Below are 23,351 nucleotides of genomic sequence, written 5' to 3' on the forward strand. Positions count from 1 at the left end.
AAATTGAGTTAGCAAATAAATGTATAATGTCGGTAGCGAGACACTACTAATGCACTCTAAGCATTTATATAAACATATACGTACACTTACAGAAATTGCATCTTGAATCATACAGTAGACATAGAAAAACATTATGTCAGCCTTGCATGCTATTTAGTTCCTGATATTAAAATGGCCAGAAGTGGGTGCCTTGGTATCGGTGACTGATATCTGTTGCAATCGCGTTACCCAATACAATGAAATAAGGTCGGTATCAGCCCGATACAGATACCTCCTCGCCAATCCCTATTTGCTTGTTGTTTTTCCTTGAGCTCCTCAGCTATTCCTTGTGTTTGTATGTTATTCTTGATTTCAATTTGCACTTGAATTTGAAAAGTGTAAAAAATATCAAAAGATGCAAAGATGATTATCAATATTGTCTTATGCCTTTTCCTGTTCAAAAACACAATTGAGGACTATAAAAATGGTTAATACATCATTCATGTTATAGTCGACCCCATGCGATGCTGATGATGTTGATCCATAAAGGAAACTCTGTTTTTGTAATTTCACATGCTAAATGCTAATCAGGGGAATGCGGGACAAACTATGTTGCACCGTAATAATAATAACCATAACACTAGTAATAGTTTGGATTTATATAGTGCCTGTCAAGGGACTCAAATATGCTTCAGCTTACTATAAATGATGTGTGAAATGAAAATCGTATGTTAGGAGCACCATGCCAGCAGTTCAGGCTTTTTTGCCTCGCTCGAGAAGCGAACTGAATCTCTCCTAGATCCACCTCCAAATTGTAATGCTTGCTCATTTGAGTTGCGCACAATTGGACCATGACTGACTTCAAACAAGTTTAGATTGTTCCAAACATGTTTACGTTAATTTGAACCCTCTTATATAGCTGAGCCCCGGTTAACTCCTTTACTTAATACAAATGCTGCAAATTACATTTTACTAGTTTAATGTGTGCATCGGGTTTACCCAAAATGACGTCTTGCTATATTGTGCTAGCAGCTGAATTTGAGTGTTAACAAGCTATCTGCAATGCCATGTTTGAACTTTAACAATATGTGACAAACAGTGTTTCATCTTTTGTGTAAAATCACAACAACGTGTACGTCACAGATAAATTGAACATGTGGGGCAAGGACTTTGTGATTAGATGCCAGCTTCTGTTGTGTGTTGTTTGTGACCTGTTTCTCGGAGGTCCAGATTACGTGGCTCCCTCTCAGATGACTGCACTCAATATGCTCGTCCATGTTGCTGTACGGTTGAACACACTGAGCATCAGACAACAAAGCGTTGATTGCAACTGTGTTTGAAGATGATGACTTGTGAGGTCAGAGCCAGTCAATTTCTTCCACACCAAACTCACCTTGTAATTGTGCGATGGGATGGTCATTCTGGAACAGCAAAGGGCCTTCTCCGAACTATTCTCACAAACAGAGAATTGTCCAAAATGCCGTCCAAACCCAAGTGGTTGTATGTAAAATACAGTATAGGGGAATGTGTAGTGTTCGATTGTGACTTTAATCTTCAGCATATTTTTGACTACTTACTGATTACATTTTTCATAGAACATCATGTTTGAGATATTTTCCTCTTTTGTTTTTAAAGGGAAAGTCAACCCAAACATATTTTTTTCAAGAATATGTTCTGTGCAGGCCCACTAGTTGAAACAAGGCAATATGATTAATATGAAATATGAGTTAAGCAGCAAAATCCACCCCTTTTTAGCCATTTCACGGGGCAGCCATTTTGTCACTTCCGTCAACTGAAATGACATCACAGACCCTGAGGGCTCAGATAACGACCAATCACGGCTCACCTGTTTTCTGAAGCTGAGCTATGATTGGTCGTTATCTGAGCCCTGAGGGTGTTTGATGTCATTTTCACTCGACAGAAGTGACAAAATGGCCGCCGCCAGAGATGGTAAAAAGGGGTGGATTTTGTTGCTTAATTCATATTCCACAAACACAATATTAATCAGAATGCTGTGTGTCAACTAGTGTGCCTGCATAGAACATATTCTTAAAAAAATACATGTTTGTGTTGACTTGCGCTTTAAGTTTCACCTGCAAACGCTTGCACAATACAGACTTTATCATGCGCTGTAATTTATAGCAATGACGTTTGAGAGAAAAATTCCACCTGTTGCTGAACCTAACCCTTAATTCATAAATATTAGTTAATATATTACTATATTGCATATTATTATTATTATTATTATTATTATTATTATTATTATCATTATCATTATCATTATTATTTTTATTAAAAGGGCAGATCCGTAATTTGTGCAAAAAATTCATACAGGAAAGTTAACTTGCATTTCATCTAAATTGAGAAAAAATGTATTGACCTGTGTTACCTATAGCAGGGGTAGGGTAACCCTACTCATGCATGCCAATAACATGAGTTATAAATCTGAAAGAACTGATTTGTGTAAGATGTACGTTATAAAGCTGTTTGTTATTTACACTGACTTACCGTACTGTATACATGCTGTCATTGCAAAGCTTTGTAAAAATCACCTCATCATATTTAGGCGCTGTGACTTAAAAATTACAACAATAATGATATTTTGTCACATTTAGTGCTCTTGGTACAGCAATTGGCTGATGAGCAATCCTGCGTGTACACCGCCTCTCGCCTAAAATAAGATGGGATAGGCTCCAGCTCACCCCTGACGCTAACGAGGATAAACTCTGGAAATGGATGGATGGACAGATGGATGGATGGGTGGATGCATGGGTGGATGGGTGGGTGGGTAAACCATTTGGTTCAAAGGCTACAGACGTTAATTACTTCAAGTTGAAAAGTGATGAAAGCCCAATACTGTCAAAGGCAGCTCTATGCTGCCCTGTGCTGGACGAAACAGAAATGAAACAACTCTCTACTTAATTTGCTTTGAATAGATATCAGCATACCAAGACATACATTTTATTTTTTCCTTTAAACAACATAAGTTACATGTTTTGGGTTTTTGTTGCTGTTTTTACCTGGAGAATGTTTTTAATCAGAAGCAGAATCATCTTTATTGGTCAAGTATGTTAAAGGGAAATCAACCCAAACATATTTTTTTCAAGAATATGTTTCCAGCAGGCCCACTAGTTGAAACACGGCATTCTGATTAATATTGCATTTGTGGAATATGAGTTAAGCAGCAAAATCCACCCCTTTTTAGCCCTCTCAGGGGGCGGCCATTTTGTCACTTCTGTCAACTGAAAATGACATCACAACTGCTCAGGGCTCAGGTAACGACCAATCACGGCTCAGCTTTAGAAAACAGGTCAGTCGTGATTGGTCATTACCTGAGCCCTGAGCGACTGTGATGTCATTTTCAGTTGACACCAAGTGGCATAATAGCCGCCTCCTGAGATGGACAAATGTTTAGACTAGTGAAGTCGCATAGTGCATATTATTGCAAATAACTTTGGGGGGTTGGCTTCCCCTTTAACACAACATAAACTCAATAAACAAGTTACAGTTTAAATACAAAAAAATATATCATGTTAAAATGGTCCGTGTGACCTGACAGTAAAATATTATTTAAATGATCTTATGAAAAAACATCCCTTTCCGCCCCCATTTTATACTTTATAATTTCATTTTTAATTACCACTTTAAAAGTTATCACAGTGCGACAAAACTAGCCAATCAGAGATTGTAGTGATTGCACTCGTGACCCACCACTCACGGAGAGGCAGGGATAATATTATAGTTTCTTGGACTGATTTTTTTTTTAAAACAACACTGTATAATATTGGTGTCCAAGACGCAAACAGATTCACCTTCTTTAGTTGCATCTCTACAGGTGTGCCCAAGGTAGCAAGGAACACCTACTGTGCCCAAGACCTTTCCTGTACTGTATTTCAATGTGGCCGGTTCATTATGCCACATCAGTCAAACAAGTTAGACAACAATATTTGTATCCATACCTGACTGGCCCTGCCTCAACGGGTTGGCCAATTTCTAACCATTGTTTGTAATACCAAACTATGTTGAGTTTCCGAGTATGACTATAATAAAAACATACTTTGTCAAAATCTTACCAGGAGCCGTAAGCCATGCATAACAGGCGTGTTTCAGAAAACAGCCACATAACGATATCGCTGTACTTTGACTTCACAGGAAAAGAGGAAATCCCAGCTAGATTCTAAAGTCTGACAACACTTCAACAAGTGCACTTCCTCATATGTGTGTGTTGCCCACACGGTGTGGGAAAGAGCAATGTATTCTGTGTTTTAGCAAAGAACACGTTCAAGCGGATGACATTACGTTACATTTGGATCCACTTGATGAATACTCTTTTTGAGCAGCTCAGACATGGACACAACTTCACAGCACACACAGGAGGAGGTAAGTGTTAGTCCTTCACAGATGTTGCTATTTCGATTTTACTTTAGCTTTGTTATGGGACATATTTTACCACTGCAGTAGATTGGTATTTCAATTTGAACACATGAATTTCCTGTGTGTTGCAACTGAGAGTAACGTAAGGTCTATGCCATATAAAAAAAAACGTGAGAGAAAAAAAACCCATTCATTTACATTGTAATTTTTATTTGATTTACAAATAAAAATTTAAAAAATCAGTCGATATTTGCCTCTGTGTTCCCTGCGATTGGCTGGCAACCAATTCAGGGTGTCCCCCGCCTACTGCCCGAAGACAGCTGGGATAGGCTCCAGCATCCCCCGTAACCTTTGTTAGGATAAGCGGTGTAGATAATGGATGGATGGATGTTTTTTTTCAGTCGATGTGTGGTGTGCAAAACAACAAAAATATCAGACTGAATGTATGTTGAATTTCTGCTCAAGGGATAATTCAATTAAACTGAATCAGATTAATTTACTGTGTCGAGTTTGCATGCTCTCTTCTTTAAAAATGTGCATGTTAGGTTCATTGTATCATGTACTCACTGTGGTGACCCCTGACAATTCATTTCTCCTACTCTGACTTCCACATTTGAAGAAACTGGATGGACGGACGGATGGATGAATGAAATGAAAATAAATCAAGTATTCAATGTAAATGACCACAATATAAAATTACTCTTGCTGTTACACAGTTGCTTTGCCATGAAAATGCTTGATACATCCAAACCAACTTTCACACAATATGAGCTTGTAAAAAAAAAATTGCTTGCAGTAAAGGGGCAGCAATTAGCTTAGTGTTGGTTTTGTACCAGAGGGTTGCAAGTTCATGACCCACTGTGGATAAACATGTTGGAAGTTTGGGCTGGCACTGAGCCCTTATGGCAACAAAGCACCCCCCTTCCTCTGTCATCTCTTTTCGGCATGGTGGAATGACAGACAACAACACCTGAGTCGGTGTGGCATTTGCATGTTCTCCCTGTGGGACTCCAGCAGGCGCTCCAGTTGCCTCCACAACCAAAAACCACATGACGTCCCTTGGCGCAATTGTTGCTACTCACTCCTTCTGAGTGACTTATGACAATATGAAGTAATGAAAATAAAGTACCTTTATCTCTGAGAATGAATAGAAATTTCCTCAACATATTCAATTAAATCATGTATTTCTTTAAATATACAGTAGACACTACAAAATTAAAAATGGCCTTGAGGGCTATCAATGCAAGTGAAAACAAATATTGGAAAATTTCAGAAGGACACACTCATTCTTTCTTTCATTCAGTAGATTCCTTTTATATGGCATTTCATGGAGGGTTTGAGATGGACTACATGTAAAACAAAATATTTTATATGATGACTACTGCACTCACTTTTTTATTTGCTCCATGTTCTAATAGAGTGCAGGGCAGACGCTGTCCCGACACAGAAGGAGCTTCAGCTTGTCAGCTTTGCGCATTAAAAGTGAGCTTTTGAGGGAACCACTGACTGTAAAGGTCAATGAACACAAATTTGACGCGCATCTACAAAATCCGCTTTCGTCTGATGGTAACTCTCTCTGCAGAAAGAAACACCAATGTCGAAGAAGTTGGCATCTCACGGCAAAGAGGTGCATGGTCCTTTTCATCAGCTAGAGAGTTCTCAAGAAGAGGTAAATGTCATTAGTATCTATTTTCTACAACACAAATAATAAGATCTTCATAAAGATGCACATTAATATTCACTGCATGACCTTTATTTTTCATAGAGACATTTCCAGATGGAGCTGCTGCCTCACAGTCGCACAGCACTCAGGTCCAAATAAATAACACAGGTAAACCAAAATCGTCTGGCGCTATTTCAGACAGAAAATTGAAGTCACGTTTGTCTCCAAATGTGTCTTAGCCGGATAGCTGACAACAGCGGCACAGTGACGCTTGTGTTTAGTGAGTCCCAGCACGAATCTCGACTTGGGCCTTTCTATATCGGAAGCTTTGCATGGGTACTCCGACTTCCTACAACATTAGAAGACGGTTTAATGAATAATCTTGTTTACCCCACCTTTTACCCAAAGACAGCTAGGATAAGCGCCTGCTCATCTTTGACCATGATCACAAAAAGTGGTAGGAAATAAACGGATAGATGAATGAATGAATGACTGAATGAATGGTCGACAACAGGGGTGAATTTAAGATCAGCCCCATCACATCTGAGTTCTGTGTACTGATACACAATGGTGAGTTGAAATAGAACACTGCCAGTGTGGACGGAGAGTCGAGTTTAACACCTGAGACTCACTGCCCACACCCTTTAGGTCGAGTTAATGAACACTAAGACAAAGACTCATGAAGTCAATATTACAGAGCTTATTATTGTTACTCACTTATGGAACTTGTAATATTAATGATGTGCGCATTACATTATATCAATGTTAAAAATACTAAATGGAAAGTAAAAAAAAAAAAAAAAAGTACTATTACTAAATATTTTGCAACCAAAATAAAAGCACTATGTATGCATCTCAGTGTTAAAGGACAACCTTATAAAACTATAATACAATTTATTACAAATATTACAGTGATTTCTTATATTTTGTATTTACTTTAGTTCATTTTTACTGCTGCAACACCTACATTTCCCCTCTGGGTATAAAGAGAGGATATCCTATTTTATGAAGCACACACATTTGAGCAGTCAGAGTTCCTTTCAATTGTCCCACAGTGGGAAATTCAATATCCATACATATTATGTACCACTAATCCTGTTCACTGTCATTGAAGAGGAAGAGGAGACTAATGTTGCTGATTCAGGGTGAGAGGTGTGGTACACTCTGGACTGATCACCAGTCCATCTCAGGCATGATACCCAGGCAACCATTCACACACACATTTACACCTATATGGACAAATTAGACTTAGAGCAATGGTGTCAAACTGGTTTTCATCACTGGTCCCATTGTTGTGATTGCCCTCAGGGGACCGGTTATAACGGTTAAAACCACATGAATGTGTAATCACTAAGAGTAGAACGGTGTGCCAAAAATCACTGTTAGGTATGTACCTGAGTTTTTATGTCTTGCTTTGGGTTACATTGGGTACAGTAGTGTTTCCTATTGAGCCAAGTAGAATTAATGGTTCAAATTGTGTACTCACGTAAAAGTAAAACAGTACACTCTGAAATGTACTTACGTAAGTATAAATGTAAATGCTAAAAAATATATTTTTACTGTCAATTACACACAATACCAGTCTTTTAAATTGAAGATTAATTAAAATTAACTTGCTGAAAAAAATCATGTTAAAAGCCAAATGTTATTTAACAACCAGCAAGTGTTGGCTTGACTTTTGCACTAAAAATTAAAGTTCCATACTGATGAGCAAAAAAAAAAAAAGATAAATTAGCTAATTATAACAACAGAAAATAACCTTACTTGTATGTGATGTTCTGATAAGAATGAGAATTTATAGACTGGCACAAGACAATAGGATTGCATGAATTACTAGCCCAAGGGTGTCCAAACTTTCTGCAACGAGGGCCAAATTTGGTGAGGTGAAAATGTGTGGGGGCCGACCATTCAGATTTCAGTTGCCTTAACTTTTCACCGCATCCGTTACCAGTCACCTTGTCGTAGTTTGTATGTTCCGCCTGGTAGTGACTCTTGACATTGAATTCCTTGGTAACAGCCAGTCTCTTAGCGAACTAGGCAGATGCGGTTGAAAGTGTGAAAAAACTGCCAATTTCCACTTGTTCTGAAAGCAATGGTCCTATCTTGTCAACGGGCCGTTGAAAATATAAACACGGGCCGCATTTGGCCCGCGGGCCGGACTTTGGATTGCGGTAGCCACTAGCCGACAACATCCAACGATTCTCTTAAACAAGGCCATGTGTGGGGAATGCCTCAATAACATCTTGCTTCTCTGAATCTGTTGCCACAATATTTGATTCTACCTGGTTCACATTCCTCCATGTCGCTACGACCCCAAGATCGAAATTAATCAATTGCTCTCAAGTCTCAACCCAACCATGACTTTATATTTCTCTATTCATCCGCGAAATATGAAAAAAAAAGTATTTTCACAAAAAAAAGTAGAACGCATTTTGTTTGATTGCTCATGTAGTGAGTTAAGTAAAAAGTCGTCAGAAAAATAAATCGAGTAAAATACAGAGTTCTGGAAATCAGCAGTGCGGGTGCAGCATCTTTCACTTCAATGCTTAGCTGCTGGAACTAAAAAAATAAAAAAACTAAGCAACTTTAGCGGTGCCGTCATTTTTAAACAGTGGAGGTCGTTTGGTGGCTGACATTGAGAAATCCCACGCATTAGGTGGGGTTGAAGGCAGCACTGCAACACGAGGAGCGGGCGGCGAGACGCACGCACACACTCACACGATGATGGTGGACTTTGACGTGAACCGGAATGGACAACATGCACTACCTCTGTTGGTTTAGTTCTTTCTCAGCCAAATACAACTCAAAAGTTGACGAAAAGGAGTAAGGCAGAGATGAGTGAAACGGTAACGAGAAGACGTGCTGGGCGCCGCTCGACAGACTTAAGAAGCAGATGGAGTAAGTTGTTGACAACTGATACTGTCGATATACCTGCTCTTGTTTGACGGAAAGAGACATTGCTAGAAATGGAGGTGAACGCCACTATGTTCATCAGCAAAAAGCTGTTGATGTGTTCAACCCTGTCAAACTGAGTCAAACTGTATTTATGTCTCCGTCAGGTGTCTTAGCTAGACTCTTTTGGGGGGTTTCCAGCATTTTAGCCCTTTATATTGGGAAATATGGCCTCCATTCTATCTATTGTTGATGAGTATTATCAAGCCAGAAACCGTAAATGAGCAAACTGTAAGACATAATGGTCCTCGTTTTACGACGAAGTTTTGTTCCAAATGGCGACGCAACCCGAATCTGTACGCATGCGATCGATTTACTAAACAACGCCAAAACGCCGTGCTTTTAGTAATAGTTAAGGTAAATATCGATGTAAAGTCTATGAAAAGAAAAACATTATGGCGGTAACTGAGCGTGCCTTATTGTGCTGCGCCCTTTATAGTTTGATGGAGAATTTTATTCACTTTGTCCGACAACGAGATCGAAATTAAAGTAATAAGATTTTTTTTTTCAAATCTGAATTGTTTGTTGCAGTAGTTACAGGAATACATTTATGTAAAATTAAATGACATGGGGTATATACTGTACTGTAAATAGGGGTGCTCTGATCAGGATTTTATTATGCTGATTCCGATACCGATCATCCATGAGTGAGATCGACTAATACCGATTCCAATACCGATCACGTGGATTAGCGGCACAGTTTCCAATTTTTAGAGCTTCTCATTAATAATTAATCTATAAATCTGTCAGTTACTCTTGCACTGTGTGCTTGCTGCACTGACAGCCCAAAAAACATTTGCACAACTTGGCCAAACGAGGAAACCTGTCCTCAATTTGGGCCTGTCACAAAAGCGTCTTCTACATGCTTGAAATTCGTGGCGTTTGCAAATAATTGGTGTAGTGAAATAATTCCCCACTCTCCTTCCACTTCGATAGTGCGTTTTGAAAATTTTTTGAAAATCCTGCTTGACCCTGGCTTCCCCCCACAACCCCCGTTCCCTGGTTAGAAATATAAGATCATTCAAATCAATTAAGGCGACTGAGTTATTTCACTCAACCAACCAACTCATCTGTTGCCAAAAGTGGCTCTGTGCCCTCCTCAAGCAGGGCAAATGCGCATGATTTGCAGCTCACCGACTTCAAGCTGTAAACATCATTGTACTGGAACCCCAAACGCAAAATATCAACAGCAAAGGTGTGACATCAGATCAGAGCAGTGTGATTGGACAATTAGTAAGTGCTAAGATCTTTTTGGTGATGCAATGAAAACAATGCTGTGTCACTGCTTTTTTGTTTATGATCTCGCATCATCAACTTTTTTAAAAAACATGTTAAGATTATTTCAGAACCAGAAAGTCGGTTTGGAAAGTACCAGTCACTGTATAAATGCTCAATTGTAGTCTTTAATTGAGTTTAAATTGTTGGAATGTAAAGCAATAGACGTACATGTTGTTTTGACAGACATATTAATGTCATTACACAGAGATTGATATGAAAACCTGAGCTCCTTTTTAGGTTTTTAAGTGCACTTCTACAGTTTAAGTTATTCTATTTCACTAACATTGCTGCCTTAAACTGAAAGTGGGTGAGTTAGGCTTGTGCCTTTGTTATTCGTTATTCGTTTTTCCTGCAATGTTGTTTTTTGTTTTTTTTTATAACTTGGGAAAACCAGGTGAAATTCTTCATGTTTGACTCAATCTAAACTTTGGAATGTGGTTGTTGACATAGAAAAGGGAATGTGAAGAAAGCACAATTTTGAAAAGTTGCAATTGAAATTTTGATATTTGCATTGATTACATACAAGGTTAGCTGGAATTGAAATAATGCCAAATCAGTGAACTTCGGTATCTTTGTGACAGGTTTTGCCCTGACCGTGCCATTCCATTCCCGTTCCTTTTCAATTGACAGCTTGCTGTTGTGACTTGTTCAGGAGCCTCTGGGCTTTATGCTGTAGATTAAACAGGACTCCCCCCCCCCCCCCCCCCAAATGGCTATAACCCAGGTAGTTCAGACTTGAGAAATGCAAGATGTATTGGGACTTTTGTGTTGTGGACAATATATGCAATGTTTTGTTAACATCAATGCTACTTGGAAATGTGCATTGTCTTTAATAACACAGATGATACGGTTTCAAGTAGGGATGTTCCGATCAGGTTTTATGACACCGTTACCGATCATGCATGAGTGAGATCGGCCGATACCGATTCTGACCACATGGAATACCTGTATATTTTTCCATTTATGGTGACTGCTATTATACGAGATTATCTGAAAAAAAAACCCCAGCCATATCATTGCCGTAATTTTGACAAAAATCTATATATATTTTCAAAAGCACGAAGAAATACAAAACCGTTGCTGGCACAATACAACAATTACTCAGTCACAAAGATAATTGAAAGACCAGCTTTTAGTAACACAGTTTTTAACAGATCAAAAGAATCAGCAGTCTCAAAATACTTACTACAAAATAAATTCAAATAAATAACATGCCGCCTAAATATATTGCGTGGTTCAAAATATAATCAAAGTAGAAAAAATAGTCACATGCAGGCTTCACTCGAATAAACTATTCAAATGAGTTCCTAAATTGAAACGACTTAGGAAGTTGGTTTCTTGTCTTGTGCATAGACAAACTGTCTTGTGCATTTGTCAACGAGAAAGAAGTAACGCACCATGCATAACGCACTTTGGAATACATATGCCTCGTTCCAACATTGTCATTAAAAGCAGTACGCGAGCGAAAAACGTCCTTGTTAAACTCAACATCGACACAGGACTGACATCCGAGCTCCATTTAACACTTGTAAAACTTAAACAGGATAATAGGCCTTCTTTTAGCAAACTTTCGATGCGACAATACACTCTCTGGTGGAGCTCCGTCTGTAAAGTATTTGCGTCCCGGTCTCACAGTTGAGAGTAGATGAACAATGTTCTTTCACTTTCTCTTTCTTAGGAGCAAAACCATTTAGGGGCAGTGTGGAGCCCTGACACAAGACATTTAACAGTACAAAAATTAGCTTGCCTTTTGCATGCAACCGCACTACTCATGGTCAATACAGGAAGTCGGCGAATTCCGATGTACGCGACCTACGACGTTTCGACTTTACGACGCCCGTGCCTCCTCCTCCATTTTGTCCCCAGCACCATAATGACTACATTTACATGCAGTCGATATTCGGTTTAAGGTCAAAATTTCGATTTCTGAAATATTCTGATGAACCCGTTTACATGATTGAGCGTACAGAGTTGCTCCGGCAATTGAATATAACCCACCGTGTACGGTGACCCACGGCGTCGTGACTCATATGGACGTCATTTCCGCTTGTTACTTTCAACTGTCGATAAAACGCTTGATGTTCATGTCACTCATGAAGCAGCTGGTTTCCTCCTCGCTCCAAAAGTGTGCTTTTGTGCTGCGTCTCTGAGCTTGTTTACCTCTGCTTGTGTATTTGCGGTGGGTTGTACAAGCACTTCCTGTACTACAAAGACCAGCATTCCTTGCGCAGCAGCATTCCTTCCTCCAGCATTCCTTGAGCATGCGCAGAGTGTCTCGATGGTGTCTGTTTGCGCGCCAGCAGTATCTTTGCCTTTTTCACCCCTCCTCTCCTTCTTCTTCATCCACCTCTCACCAGTAATGCTAATTACAGCATCTTATGCTTTTTATTTTAATGAATTTTCGTTATTTTATACAAAGCATTTTGACGTAAATTTAGACTTTAACGGTGAAATCTGACATGCGCCGAAATTCGGGTTACATTGCCAGTGTGGGAACGGAACTCGTTTGTAAATTGAGGACTTTCTATATTGAAAACAGTCAACCCAACAATATATTAACATACAATGGAAATAAGACATTAAATTACATAAATATAGAAAAATATACAAGAACAATTTTATGTTTGTGTACATACGTTCTTTTTTTTTTTTATTAAGGCTAGTATGCTAATAGAACTACTCTAGATGACTATTAAGGTTTTAGCTATGGCAAATGAGGCTTTTGACCTATATTAAGTGTTATTATAGTCTATTGTTGACATTTGTTTAGTTTTGTGGTTTTCTCGTGACGCTTGTTTGGAATGAGTCATCTTTTTGCCATCACCACCCACTTCATGGGAACAGGTTCACTTAATGCAATGGAGAGGCTGCACTGAGACAGCTCACTGTCAACAATAACCATTTAAACATGACTAGCAGTTTGCTGGCTTATTTGCACATATTCTGATAATGTTGAACTTGTTTTGTGGTACAGTCTCAGGTTTCTGCATGTGGCAAACTTTAGTTTCCCGGTCCTAATGGAGGATTTTAAGCATTCTCTCTGGAGGGTGGCGGGTGGGGAGGGGCTAACTACCTCACTGGTTTTTCTGTAATGCATTACAACACGTTTGTCCTGTGTGGAGATTGCATGTTGTCCTCATGCTTGCACGGTTTTCTCTAGGTACTCTGGCTTCCTCCCACAATCCAAAAAACATACTTCTTATTGTAATTGATGGCTCTTAGGTTGTTGCTTGCTATAAAGCTAAATTAATTGTTTTGCTCTCTTTCAAATAACATTGGCCATTGCCTTTTTGCCATTTAAAGTATGAGTTGGAGAGTGTTCTTTGGAGGTTGTTTTTAATCCTACGAGATGTGAATACACTACAAGTATGAAAATTCTTTCCCTGGAGCCTGAAGTAAACAAATGTTTCAGCAGCCTGCCAGCGCAGCAGCAGTGTAGCACACTCTAAGAATTATTAGGACAGACTCGTAAAGTACTACGTTGCCAGGACTCAAAAAACATACTGTAATAAAATCCCTATCAGATAAGCATGTGTTTTTGGTGACTTTAGTCAGAGGAGAAAATATATTGAAAGGCCCAAAACCGCTCGAGAGAGGCTTCTTTCACCGAGTCACCACAAATCTTTCTTGAGTAAGCCAGGCAGTAGAGTTACTATCCCTCTCAGTTGTGATATATTCAGTGCTACTTTATGACTGAGGGTTTTATTGTCAGTGGGAAAATTAATCAGCTCCTGCTGCTGACCTCCATCAATCTTGTCACGGTGTTCTAAAACACACAAACCTTGGAGAAAGCTCCTCTGCATGTATGCCATTGACATCTCAGAACCAACTTTTACAACTTTCTGGCTCAGTATTATCAACATTATGGACAGCGTTGGCTGACCCATAGGTCTTAAAAGTAGCTGGAATCAAACCAAATCAACACCACAGAGAGTTTTTGTTCTGTTGAGTCTCGTTCGTCTGTTGAAAGCCTAATGCTTTTGGTGCTGTGGCATGCAGATAAAATAATTAGAACACAAGTGGAAGTTTTTTGCCAGGAAAGGGTTAAGATGGTCTCTAGAGACAAACTAGTGCTCTGCTGCCCACTGATTTGTCTGTTTCATACTAATTTCTTCTGATGCATTTCAGTGCTCTGACATTTAAGAGGCTGTTGGAACAACTTATTTTAAAATCTGTAAACTCACCTAAAGGTTCTGTGTTTTCTAGGTGAGCAGCCCAAAGGTAGCTTGATCTCAAATGTTGCTGGTAAGACAATCATCTATTTAACCATTTTATATATCTCGAAACGACCTATTCCAATTGACTTTGGATGAGAGGCGGGATGCAACATCGACTAGTTGTCAGCGAATCGCAGAGCACATAGAGAGAAACTTCGGGGCTTGAGCCGAGATTCTGAAATGGAGTGCATGCGACAATATTCAATGATCCGCCACAACAAGGATTGACTATTTACAGCACCTAAAGGTGCAATCATCGCCCAGGATTCTAGTAAATGTAAGCCATTTTAAACTAAAAAGAAAAAACATTTCTGTCGATAAAAGAGGGTGTTTCGAATCCAACCAGAACTCGTTCGCTGCCGTCAAGGCGACCCTCGTGAGGATAAGCGGTTTGGATAATGGATGGATGGATGGATTTTGTGCGCGAGCCCAAGCTCTGTCTTTTATATATACAAGTTGCGCCTGAGTATTAGTCGTGGAACAGCCAAACTATGAAGAAAAGTGTGACTTATAGTCCAAAAAATATGCTCTATATGAACATTTTATGTATTTAATGTCAAGGAATTTTCTCTATTGCTAGTCTTGATGTATGAGTGTCTCCTGAAAGACTAGTAGCACTTCCACAGACAGTCAGAAGGGTGAATAAACCTATACTGATGTGTAAATATTTCACTGGTAAATTTAAACACCATTACTTGCCAACAGGCACCATCCCAAGTGAAGATGGGAGTGGACGACCAAAAGCACTCAAGAGGCTAAGTGCCATGTGGTCTTCTTTCCGCAAAGGCAAAAGAGATAGTAAGTTTTAAAACATATTTTCTTTTTAGGGCTCCCTTCTTTTTGTGCATATTCTAATGCATTCTTCTTGGAATGTATTGGTGAGTTACCCGATGTATGATGTGTCATATGATATGACGTCGGCAGCTTGCATAAAGACTCTCGGTGGGAACTACAGTACTTTGTCAAAAAAAACAATGGCCTAATCATGTGAAAACACACTTTTACAGTATATTTTGTCTGCTTTTTCGTCTTCCTCTCTTATGTATATGTAATGTATAATAGAACACTTAACAGTGACTCATTTGTGATGGACATTTGTCTTGAAATCATGGTTAAATTCATTAAAGCAGTTAAACGTAAACAAAATCTTATGCCAAATGCATTTTACACATTCTTCAATCTTTACCGGTTCTAGTTAATTGGTTTTCTGCAATATAATACTTCTTATTCAGCAGCTATGACCCCTTTCATATTGTGAGGGTGTTTTGCTTTTTAATTGATCAATGTTGGCAATAGCCTACCCATGAATGACTCAACAACAATTCCAATTTTGTGTCTGCAGGAATTTAGCCACCTGCCACAGATTTTTACGTTTTATTGCAAAGGAATGTAGTGCTGTCTGTCTGTGAGACTGTTATGTGTCAGTGGTTGGATTAGAAACTGGCGGTGGTGTGCTGATTTTTCAATGCTTATTTTGTCAATTACTTTGGATAAATGTCATCTTCAGATGAAATCAAATTTAATATAGATTTGATTAAAGTGAGTATCGCTTCATGATATCTGTTCAAACCGTTCAGCCCGATTAACAAAATGTGTCATTTTCAAATATCTTTGAAGAAGTGAAAGACCAAGAACCTCCCGAGCCTCTGGGGCAGACAGGGGAAGACAAAGCAACTAGGCAACGACGTTTTGTCAGTGGGCAGTACTTTTTCGAGTACCTGGTGGTGGTCAGCCTCAAGAAGAACAAGGATGGCAATGGCTACGAACCTCAGATCACCTACCAGTTCCCTAAGGTTGGTTATATACATTAGTCTTTTGAACATGAAAACAGTAAAAAAAAAAAAAAAAAAAGAGATTCTTTTCCGTATTCCAAATTCAAAAAGAAATGGGAAGAAGTGTAGACTAATGAAATGCCATCTCTTCTCCATACTCTGCTCATTTATATTGTGTCCATGAGCAAATTAAAGAGGCAACTATCTGCATGGAAAACACATTTTCTTACTGACTGAGCTAAAAATGGCATCACATTACATACCAATTGTCTTACTTTTTTCCAAAACAAATCAGTGTTTACATTTGTATGTCAACTGGTTCCACGTAATTGTATTTTTTGTGGTAAATGCAATATTAAGTTAATTTTGAGCCAATGGCATGGTAATATTAAGAACATGTAGTATTTCGCCAACAGATTACAAATGTGCAAACAGACAAACATGCAAGGACAAGTAATGTCCTTGTGTCCTCATTTTCAGTGTGCCTGACCTTGTTTGGTCATTCCAGTGCATCATAACATATCGTCACATTGAACATAATTGTTGTTTCACAAAGACAACAAACAACCCATGTGATTCATTATAAAACATCAATTTGGAAACTGTCATTTTTGTCTTACAACATACGCTCGATCAGGGCATCGTTTTTCCTCATCACGGCGTTACCACCTGTTCCTGTATCGTAACAACACCATGGACTAATCAATACTAATGTTCTGTTACATGTAAAATGCATATCGGGGAAAAGCTGTATATGGTGGGGCTCATACTGACTGAGTCCCTGAAAGATGGCCACATTAAACTGTTTGCATGCCTGTGTGCTTTTGTGCGTGTGCGTACATTCAGAGGGATGGAATGGCCAAATTTCAAAAAGAGGAAGAGGAGCGAACACTAAAGGCGATCACACTCTTCTGCTTCCCAGAAGGTATCAAATGGGCCCCCTTGACTGAATATCACAGGTACAACTGAAAACACTTGAGTTCTGAAAATCGTTTGGTCACATTTAATTCATTGCTTGTTGGGATGCATCAGTCATCGTATTCCTCATGTGTTTGCAGTGAGACCTTCTCCTTTGTGTTAACGGAGATTGACGGCAGCCGAAGGAATGGATACTGCAGGCGCCTACTGGTTAGCATGTCGACCGTTTGAACTGGAAATAGTCGTAATGTATCCCTAACCTCTTCACTCTCCAACCTGCAGCCTGGTGGGAAGGGGGCTCGTCCGCCTGAGGCGTACTGTATCATCAGCAGCTTGGCTTGTTTTGGCCTGTTTTCAAAGGTGATTTTAAACAAATGTGTGTCAAAATACTTTTTTTTTTTAAATGGAAACAATAAAAGAACACTAATTGCATTCCAAATATACCTCAAATTTCTTTTGCAAGTGTCACTCAAATATCTTGTACCACTACTCAATGCAAGAACTAGAGACTAAACTGAGATAATAGTGTGCCTTGGGCCAAAGTTATTGCACAGAACTCAAGATGTAATGTCAAATCCAGTGCAGTGTCTGTCTGTCCATATATTCTTCGAATGTCTGTTGGTGCATTGTCTTATGACTTGTCTTGTTCTTTGGGAGCAGATTTTTGATGAGGTTGAGAAGAGGCGGCAGATTTCCATGGCTATGATTTACCCATTCATGCAGAAACTGCGAGAGGCTCCATTCCCAGCTCCAGGAAACACTGTGGAGATTAAAAGCTTCATTCCTGAGTCGGGCACTGAGGTCAGAGCAATACCACGCCCCCCACACTTCGCAGTTATCAGACGTCTGTGGACTTGAATATATCAAATGTGAAAATTAAATGTGTCTTCGTGTTAAAAAACAATTTATCCTACAGTGGACATAAAAAGTTACACATCCCTGTTCAAATGCTAGCATTTAGTGATATGATCCATGAGAACAATAAAAATCTTGTCCAAACTTTTTCCAGCGTTAATATGACCTGCACTCTGTACAGCTCATTTGGGAAAAAAATGAAATCTTTTCAAGAGGGGAAGTACAACAGCAACAATAATGTGGTTGCGCAAGTGCGCACATCCTCTTTTAACTGGTGATGTGGCAGTGTTCAGAATCAACCAATCACATTTAAACTTGTTAAATGGGAGTCAGCACTCACCTGTCATTTAAAGTGCCTCCGAATAACCCCAAATAAAGTTGAGTAGGCAGACAGAAATTCCTGCAGCTCCTTCAGTGATGAGGTCAAGTGTCAACCTCTTGGCAGCTTCCCTGAAGTTTTCTTCTCATCTTTTCATCAATTATGGAGGGACCTCCAATACTAAGTCATGTCAGTGACATATTTACGAAATTACTCATCTCCTGACTACTACCTTTGAACAATGAGATCCTTCTGATGCTGTTGAAGTTCTCCGCTGACCATGGCTTGTGCTGTAAGATGTGACTACAAAAATAGCAGAAAAGGTTACAAAAACATCTGCCAAAAAGTTTTCTTTCAGTTGAGTTGTGCAGCCTATAGGTCACTTTAATGGTGGAAAAAGTTTTTTTTTTTTTTTTTTTTTTTTTAAATTTATTTTTTTTATTATTTATCTTGGTCTCTGGGTTTTTTTTCTGTCACAAAAAAATAGCATTTGAACAGAGTTGTGTAAACTTTTTATATTTCCATTGCATATTCTGCAACTACCCCTGGGGTCATTTCAACTTAGGTTCACAAAAAACGGTGTCACAAAATGACTTGTGCCCATTTGTGGTAAGTCTCAAAACGTTATGCTTTCACGTTAAAGGAGAGGGCAAACTGTTGTAATAACTTCAGAGTCCTCATCCTTCAATGTGGGTGTGTTTTTTTTTTTGGAGTCGTGTCTCAACCTGTCCTACATTGCTCAACTTACACCTCCGAGCATGAGGCCACGTACCATGTTTCAACAGCTCTCACTCACTCCAGTTATTCAGTTAGGGTTGCCAATGTCTGCGCTATAATTACTGCAGTCAGCACCTAGGGGTGGAAGAGCTTCACAAACCCAAGTATGCATCTTGTATGTGTTGTTGATCACATGATCAGAATAAAGAAATAACCTGCAGCTGTCCTAAGAATAAACCCGGTCATTGGAAATCACACAGTTGGTGCCATTAGCTGTGTGCCATGTAAGTGACAGTGGTAACTCTCTTCCCAGATTATAAGACTGACGCGGCCGCTGGACTCCTGGCTGGAACACGTCAACTTTGAAGTGCTGTTCAGATGCCTTACAGATGAGGAGGTGCTACTGGTGTTTGCGGCCGCAGTCCTTGAGAGGCGGATCATTTTCATTGCTGATGAGTTGGGGTAATCACACTCACCTTGGACTCAACTACACATCCTGCTATGATTACAGTACAGTACTGTACACAAACTCATGTATGCATTACTTCTGACGTCATTGTTAGTAGTAGTGACTGAGAAAAGAAAAAATAAATAAATTGTCAACTGACTTTGAATTCTACTTAAAGCGGAAATCAACCCAAACACGTTTTTTCAAGAATATGTTCCCAGCAGGCCCACTAGTTGAAACACGGCATTCTGATTAATATTGCGTTTGTGGAATATGAGTTAAGCAGCAAAATCCATCCCTTTTTAGCCATCTCAGGGGGCGGCCATTTTGTCATTTCTGTCGACTGAAAATGACATCACAACTACCCAAAGCTCAGGAAACGATCACAGCTCGCCTGTTTTCCAAAGCTGAGCCGTGATTGGTCGTTACTTGAGCCCTGGGTAATTGTGATGTCATTTTCAGTCGACAGAAATAACAAAATGGCCGCCCCCAGAGATGGCTAAAAACGAGTTGATTAACTCTTATTCCACAAATGCAATATTTATCAGAATGCCTTGTTTCAACTAGTGGGCTTGCGTAGAACAAAACCAAAAAGTTATTCATCAGTGTGCTGGTAAATAATACTGATACTGTAAGTAATGCAACTAATCAAATGCAGGTGAAATATTTTATGTATGTTTTTGTTCTACTAAAGCATGATAGAACTCTCAATTTGAATGACATTGGAGATTTGAGGTTGTGTGGCATCAGAAGGTAAACTAAAATTTTCAGTATTGCGCATTTCTCAATCCACCATCCATTCATTTTCTGCTTCTTGTTTGGGGCATGGGTGAGCTACAGCCTATCCCAGCTCATCATTCAATATGCTATGTTATCTTTACAAACATAATTATAAACAGGATAACCTATTTATTTTCTATGTTGCTCAGACAAAACAGTACCATTTACTACTAGTTGCAGTAGTTGTAAATTGCGATGTTGAAAAAAATATATGGTGGTCTTTAAATTTGGCTTGTCAATCAATTAATGTACAAAATAAAACCATAACCCCAATAGCATAGAATTCAAATGTTTGTTCTTGTTCAAATGTTGTCACTTTTCACACTGCCCCAAATTGACAGAAATGTTTCTGTAGTAGTTATTACACTAGTGTGTAGAATCGCTTTAATACAAATATTTTTAGTGCAAAATAATTGTCTTTTCAAATTGTAATTGTATGTTTTATTTTTTTTCAAATGAAAAAAAAATGTGCAGATGTCAGATTGCAGTTATTTATTTATTAAATTAGAGCACTTAATGATGCTAGATGGTCTCTATGGCAAAGATGTGATGGTAAGCTAAAAAAAAAAAAAAGTTAAGCACTGTAGGTTGAAATTGTGATTTTAAATACTGATATTTTGTCATTCATCAACTTTCTTCCCCATTTTAGCTAAATGTTGTATTTTAACTGAACTTCCTGATATATATCTGAATAGTTAGTTTGCCTTGTCTCACCTGAGTAACACAGACAAACCAGAAGAACTGGTTTTGCTAGTTGGTTGTCTAAATAACCCCAGTGGAGAAACACAAGGAAATAGCCCCCAACATTCATGAAGGACACTCATAAAATGGGCTAAACTGATGAGAGGCAAACGCTTGCTCTCAGTATACACAACGTATACTGCAACAAATAATTGATACAGTAGGTCAACATCTTAAGGGTTGTACAACCATGTTCAAGATCAAGTTAGAATTTAAATTAGCCTATGCTTAATCTTGTTCGAATTAAATATATTTTCTCCACATTGAAACATGATGACATGTTGCACTTTTAAATTTGGTTTATTTCCTAAAAAAAAGACATCAATGGTATGACATCAGTTCTCATAACATTGTGGGTGGATAACGTTTTTCTCTCTCATCTTTTGTCTCTGCAGCACGTTATCCCAGGTCATTCATGCAGTAGCAGCACTTCTTTATCCCTTTACCTGGCAGCACACCTTTATCTCCATAGTTCCAGTGATCCTAATCGATGTTGTGATGGCACCCACCCCATACCTGCTGGGTGTACAGAAACGCCTGCTTGACCATGTCACTGACCGAAGCGATGTGAGTTAGATATATTTTGAATTTTCTGCTGATACAAAACCAATGTTAAATTGCTTGAGTGCAATGCCACAACAGTGACATTTGTCTGTACCTTTTACAATTTTTCACAGCTACTTATAGTGGATTTATCAGAGAACAAAAAGGAAACCTTCATTGTTTCTGTAAGATACATTATTTTTTTGTCAATTGCATGTAAGTATTGCACTCAACTTTGAAATAAAAAAAATTAAAGCTCTGAAATTATCCTGTTGCAGATCGGTGATGAGTGCTCTATTCTTCCCCCCATACTGCAAAATGAAATCCGACAGACACTCAGTCAGCGAAATAAAGACTCATGTAGGTCAACTGCCATGTTTACAAGTGTTAAATATATCTCATCATTCTTTCAACATAACGTTGGTGTCTTCTCTTTCAGCGACAGAAGATCTAAACCGTGTGGTCTCGGAGGCCTTCCTGCTGTTCTTTGTGAAAACAGTCGGTCATTATATGTCCTATGTGAAATGTAGTCAGGCTGGAGAGCAGAGGGTGTTTGAGAAAAGAAGCTTCTACAAAGCCATCGAGTCAAAGACCACGCGACACTTTGTCAAAAAGTTCATCCAAACGCAGATGTTTGATCTGTTCATCCAGGAGGTGGAGCAGCAGCAGACTGGACCACAGCAGGGTGAGGCTGTTCACAAAGCTTGCACGGTCCTATTTACTTCATGCCAATAACATAAATTCACAAATGATCCAAGGAGCTAGGTATGGTAACATTCTAATACAGTCAACGTACAGTTCCTGGTTGGGAAAAACTGTTTCTGCGTATTAAGTGGGGTTTTTTTTCCTCCTGTAGGAATATTTCACAAAAAGATTGTGGAATACCAGGAAAAGAAGAAAAAGGAAAAGACCAAGAAACACTAGTTCGTCGCATTGAGTGTGTATATAATAGAGTACGTAGATAATAAATATTGCACTGTTTTTATGTCATTTTCTGTAAAATATTTTTTTTTGTAAAGTGACATACTGTATTGCTGCTACTTTGTCAAAACACTGGTTTACAGTCTATTACTGGTGAGCAGGAAATAATTTCAATCAAATAAAGACTTGTTTTTAAATTCCATCTGCATACGGTCTACAACGACACAACACTGAATGTTTCATTTTTGAGATTTCTTTTTCCTTTTGTTGTTCACTTCTCCCACAACAACAAAAAAATCTTCAGAACATAAATTTGCATTTTATGTTATTGCAAAGCTCCAGGTGTTAACCAGTCTAAAAAAATGTCATGTTTAACCAGCAAGTTTGATGTTACCCACTAGTGACACTGAAGGTTCAGTACGCTACCCCATTCAGATGATGTCAAAATGAAGGCATGGGCTCAGTTCGTAAGGCTAACAAAAACTTTAGAAAAATACGAGAGCATAGGCACGAACAAAGCATCAGGCGCGAGAAGCAGTGCTGTTGCAGGCACACAACCACACATCTAAAAAAACAAATACCTCGTGCACAGGATGTGGGTTGTTTCAGCCATTGATGCACAGTTGCACAAGAAACACAAGCGAGTGTTGCTGCTCTTTCACTTCCACCACCTACCTGTACCTCAGTGCAGGTCATGGAGAGTTGAATCTTGGACCCTCAGATGCTACATTCGAACATGTGCCACCCCTGACACTTATTCAATATTTCATTTCTGCATTTGACGGAATATGTTGTGTTTTAAGCACCATATTTGGCAGATGGGGGAAAAATAATTACAAATAAATTCTCTGGCAATTAGGTATAGAATCCTTGA

General features: G+C 38.9%; 1 protein-coding gene and 1 long non-coding RNA gene across 2 annotated transcripts; one reads left to right on the plus strand and one right to left on the minus strand.

Moving 5' to 3' along the window:
* Nucleotides 1–1,233: 1,233 nt before the first annotated feature.
* Nucleotides 1,234–4,208, minus strand: LOC147153133 (uncharacterized). The gene is made up of 3 exons (XR_015086013.1): nt 4,053–4,208; nt 1,373–1,427; nt 1,234–1,260 (listed from the first exon to the last, which is right to left on the minus strand). It is a non-coding gene; the product is annotated as an uncharacterized LOC147153133 (long non-coding RNA).
* On the plus strand, nt 4,083–22,679 carry dennd2da (DENN/MADD domain containing 2Da). The gene is made up of 17 exons (XM_086024691.1): nt 4,083–4,359; nt 5,772–5,835; nt 5,936–6,022; nt 6,119–6,184; nt 14,453–14,491; nt 15,169–15,261; nt 16,081–16,256; nt 17,082–17,194; nt 17,294–17,363; nt 17,436–17,513; nt 17,814–17,954; nt 19,358–19,506; nt 21,409–21,580; nt 21,691–21,741; nt 21,835–21,916; nt 21,996–22,241; nt 22,413–22,679. Exons 1-17 carry the CDS (start codon nt 4,327–4,329, stop codon nt 22,478–22,480), a joined length of 1,728 nt encoding a protein of 575 aa, XP_085880817.1. The 5' UTR covers nt 4,083–4,326; the 3' UTR covers nt 22,481–22,679.
* Nucleotides 22,680–23,351: the final 672 nt, after the last annotated feature.

The sequence above is a fragment of the Filicampus tigris genome, chromosome 1 (assembly GCF_054856515.1).
Source record: "Filicampus tigris isolate MCC_2025a chromosome 1, RoL_Ftig_1.0, whole genome shotgun sequence".
NCBI classification, from domain to species: domain Eukaryota; kingdom Metazoa; phylum Chordata; class Actinopteri; order Syngnathiformes; family Syngnathidae; genus Filicampus; species Filicampus tigris.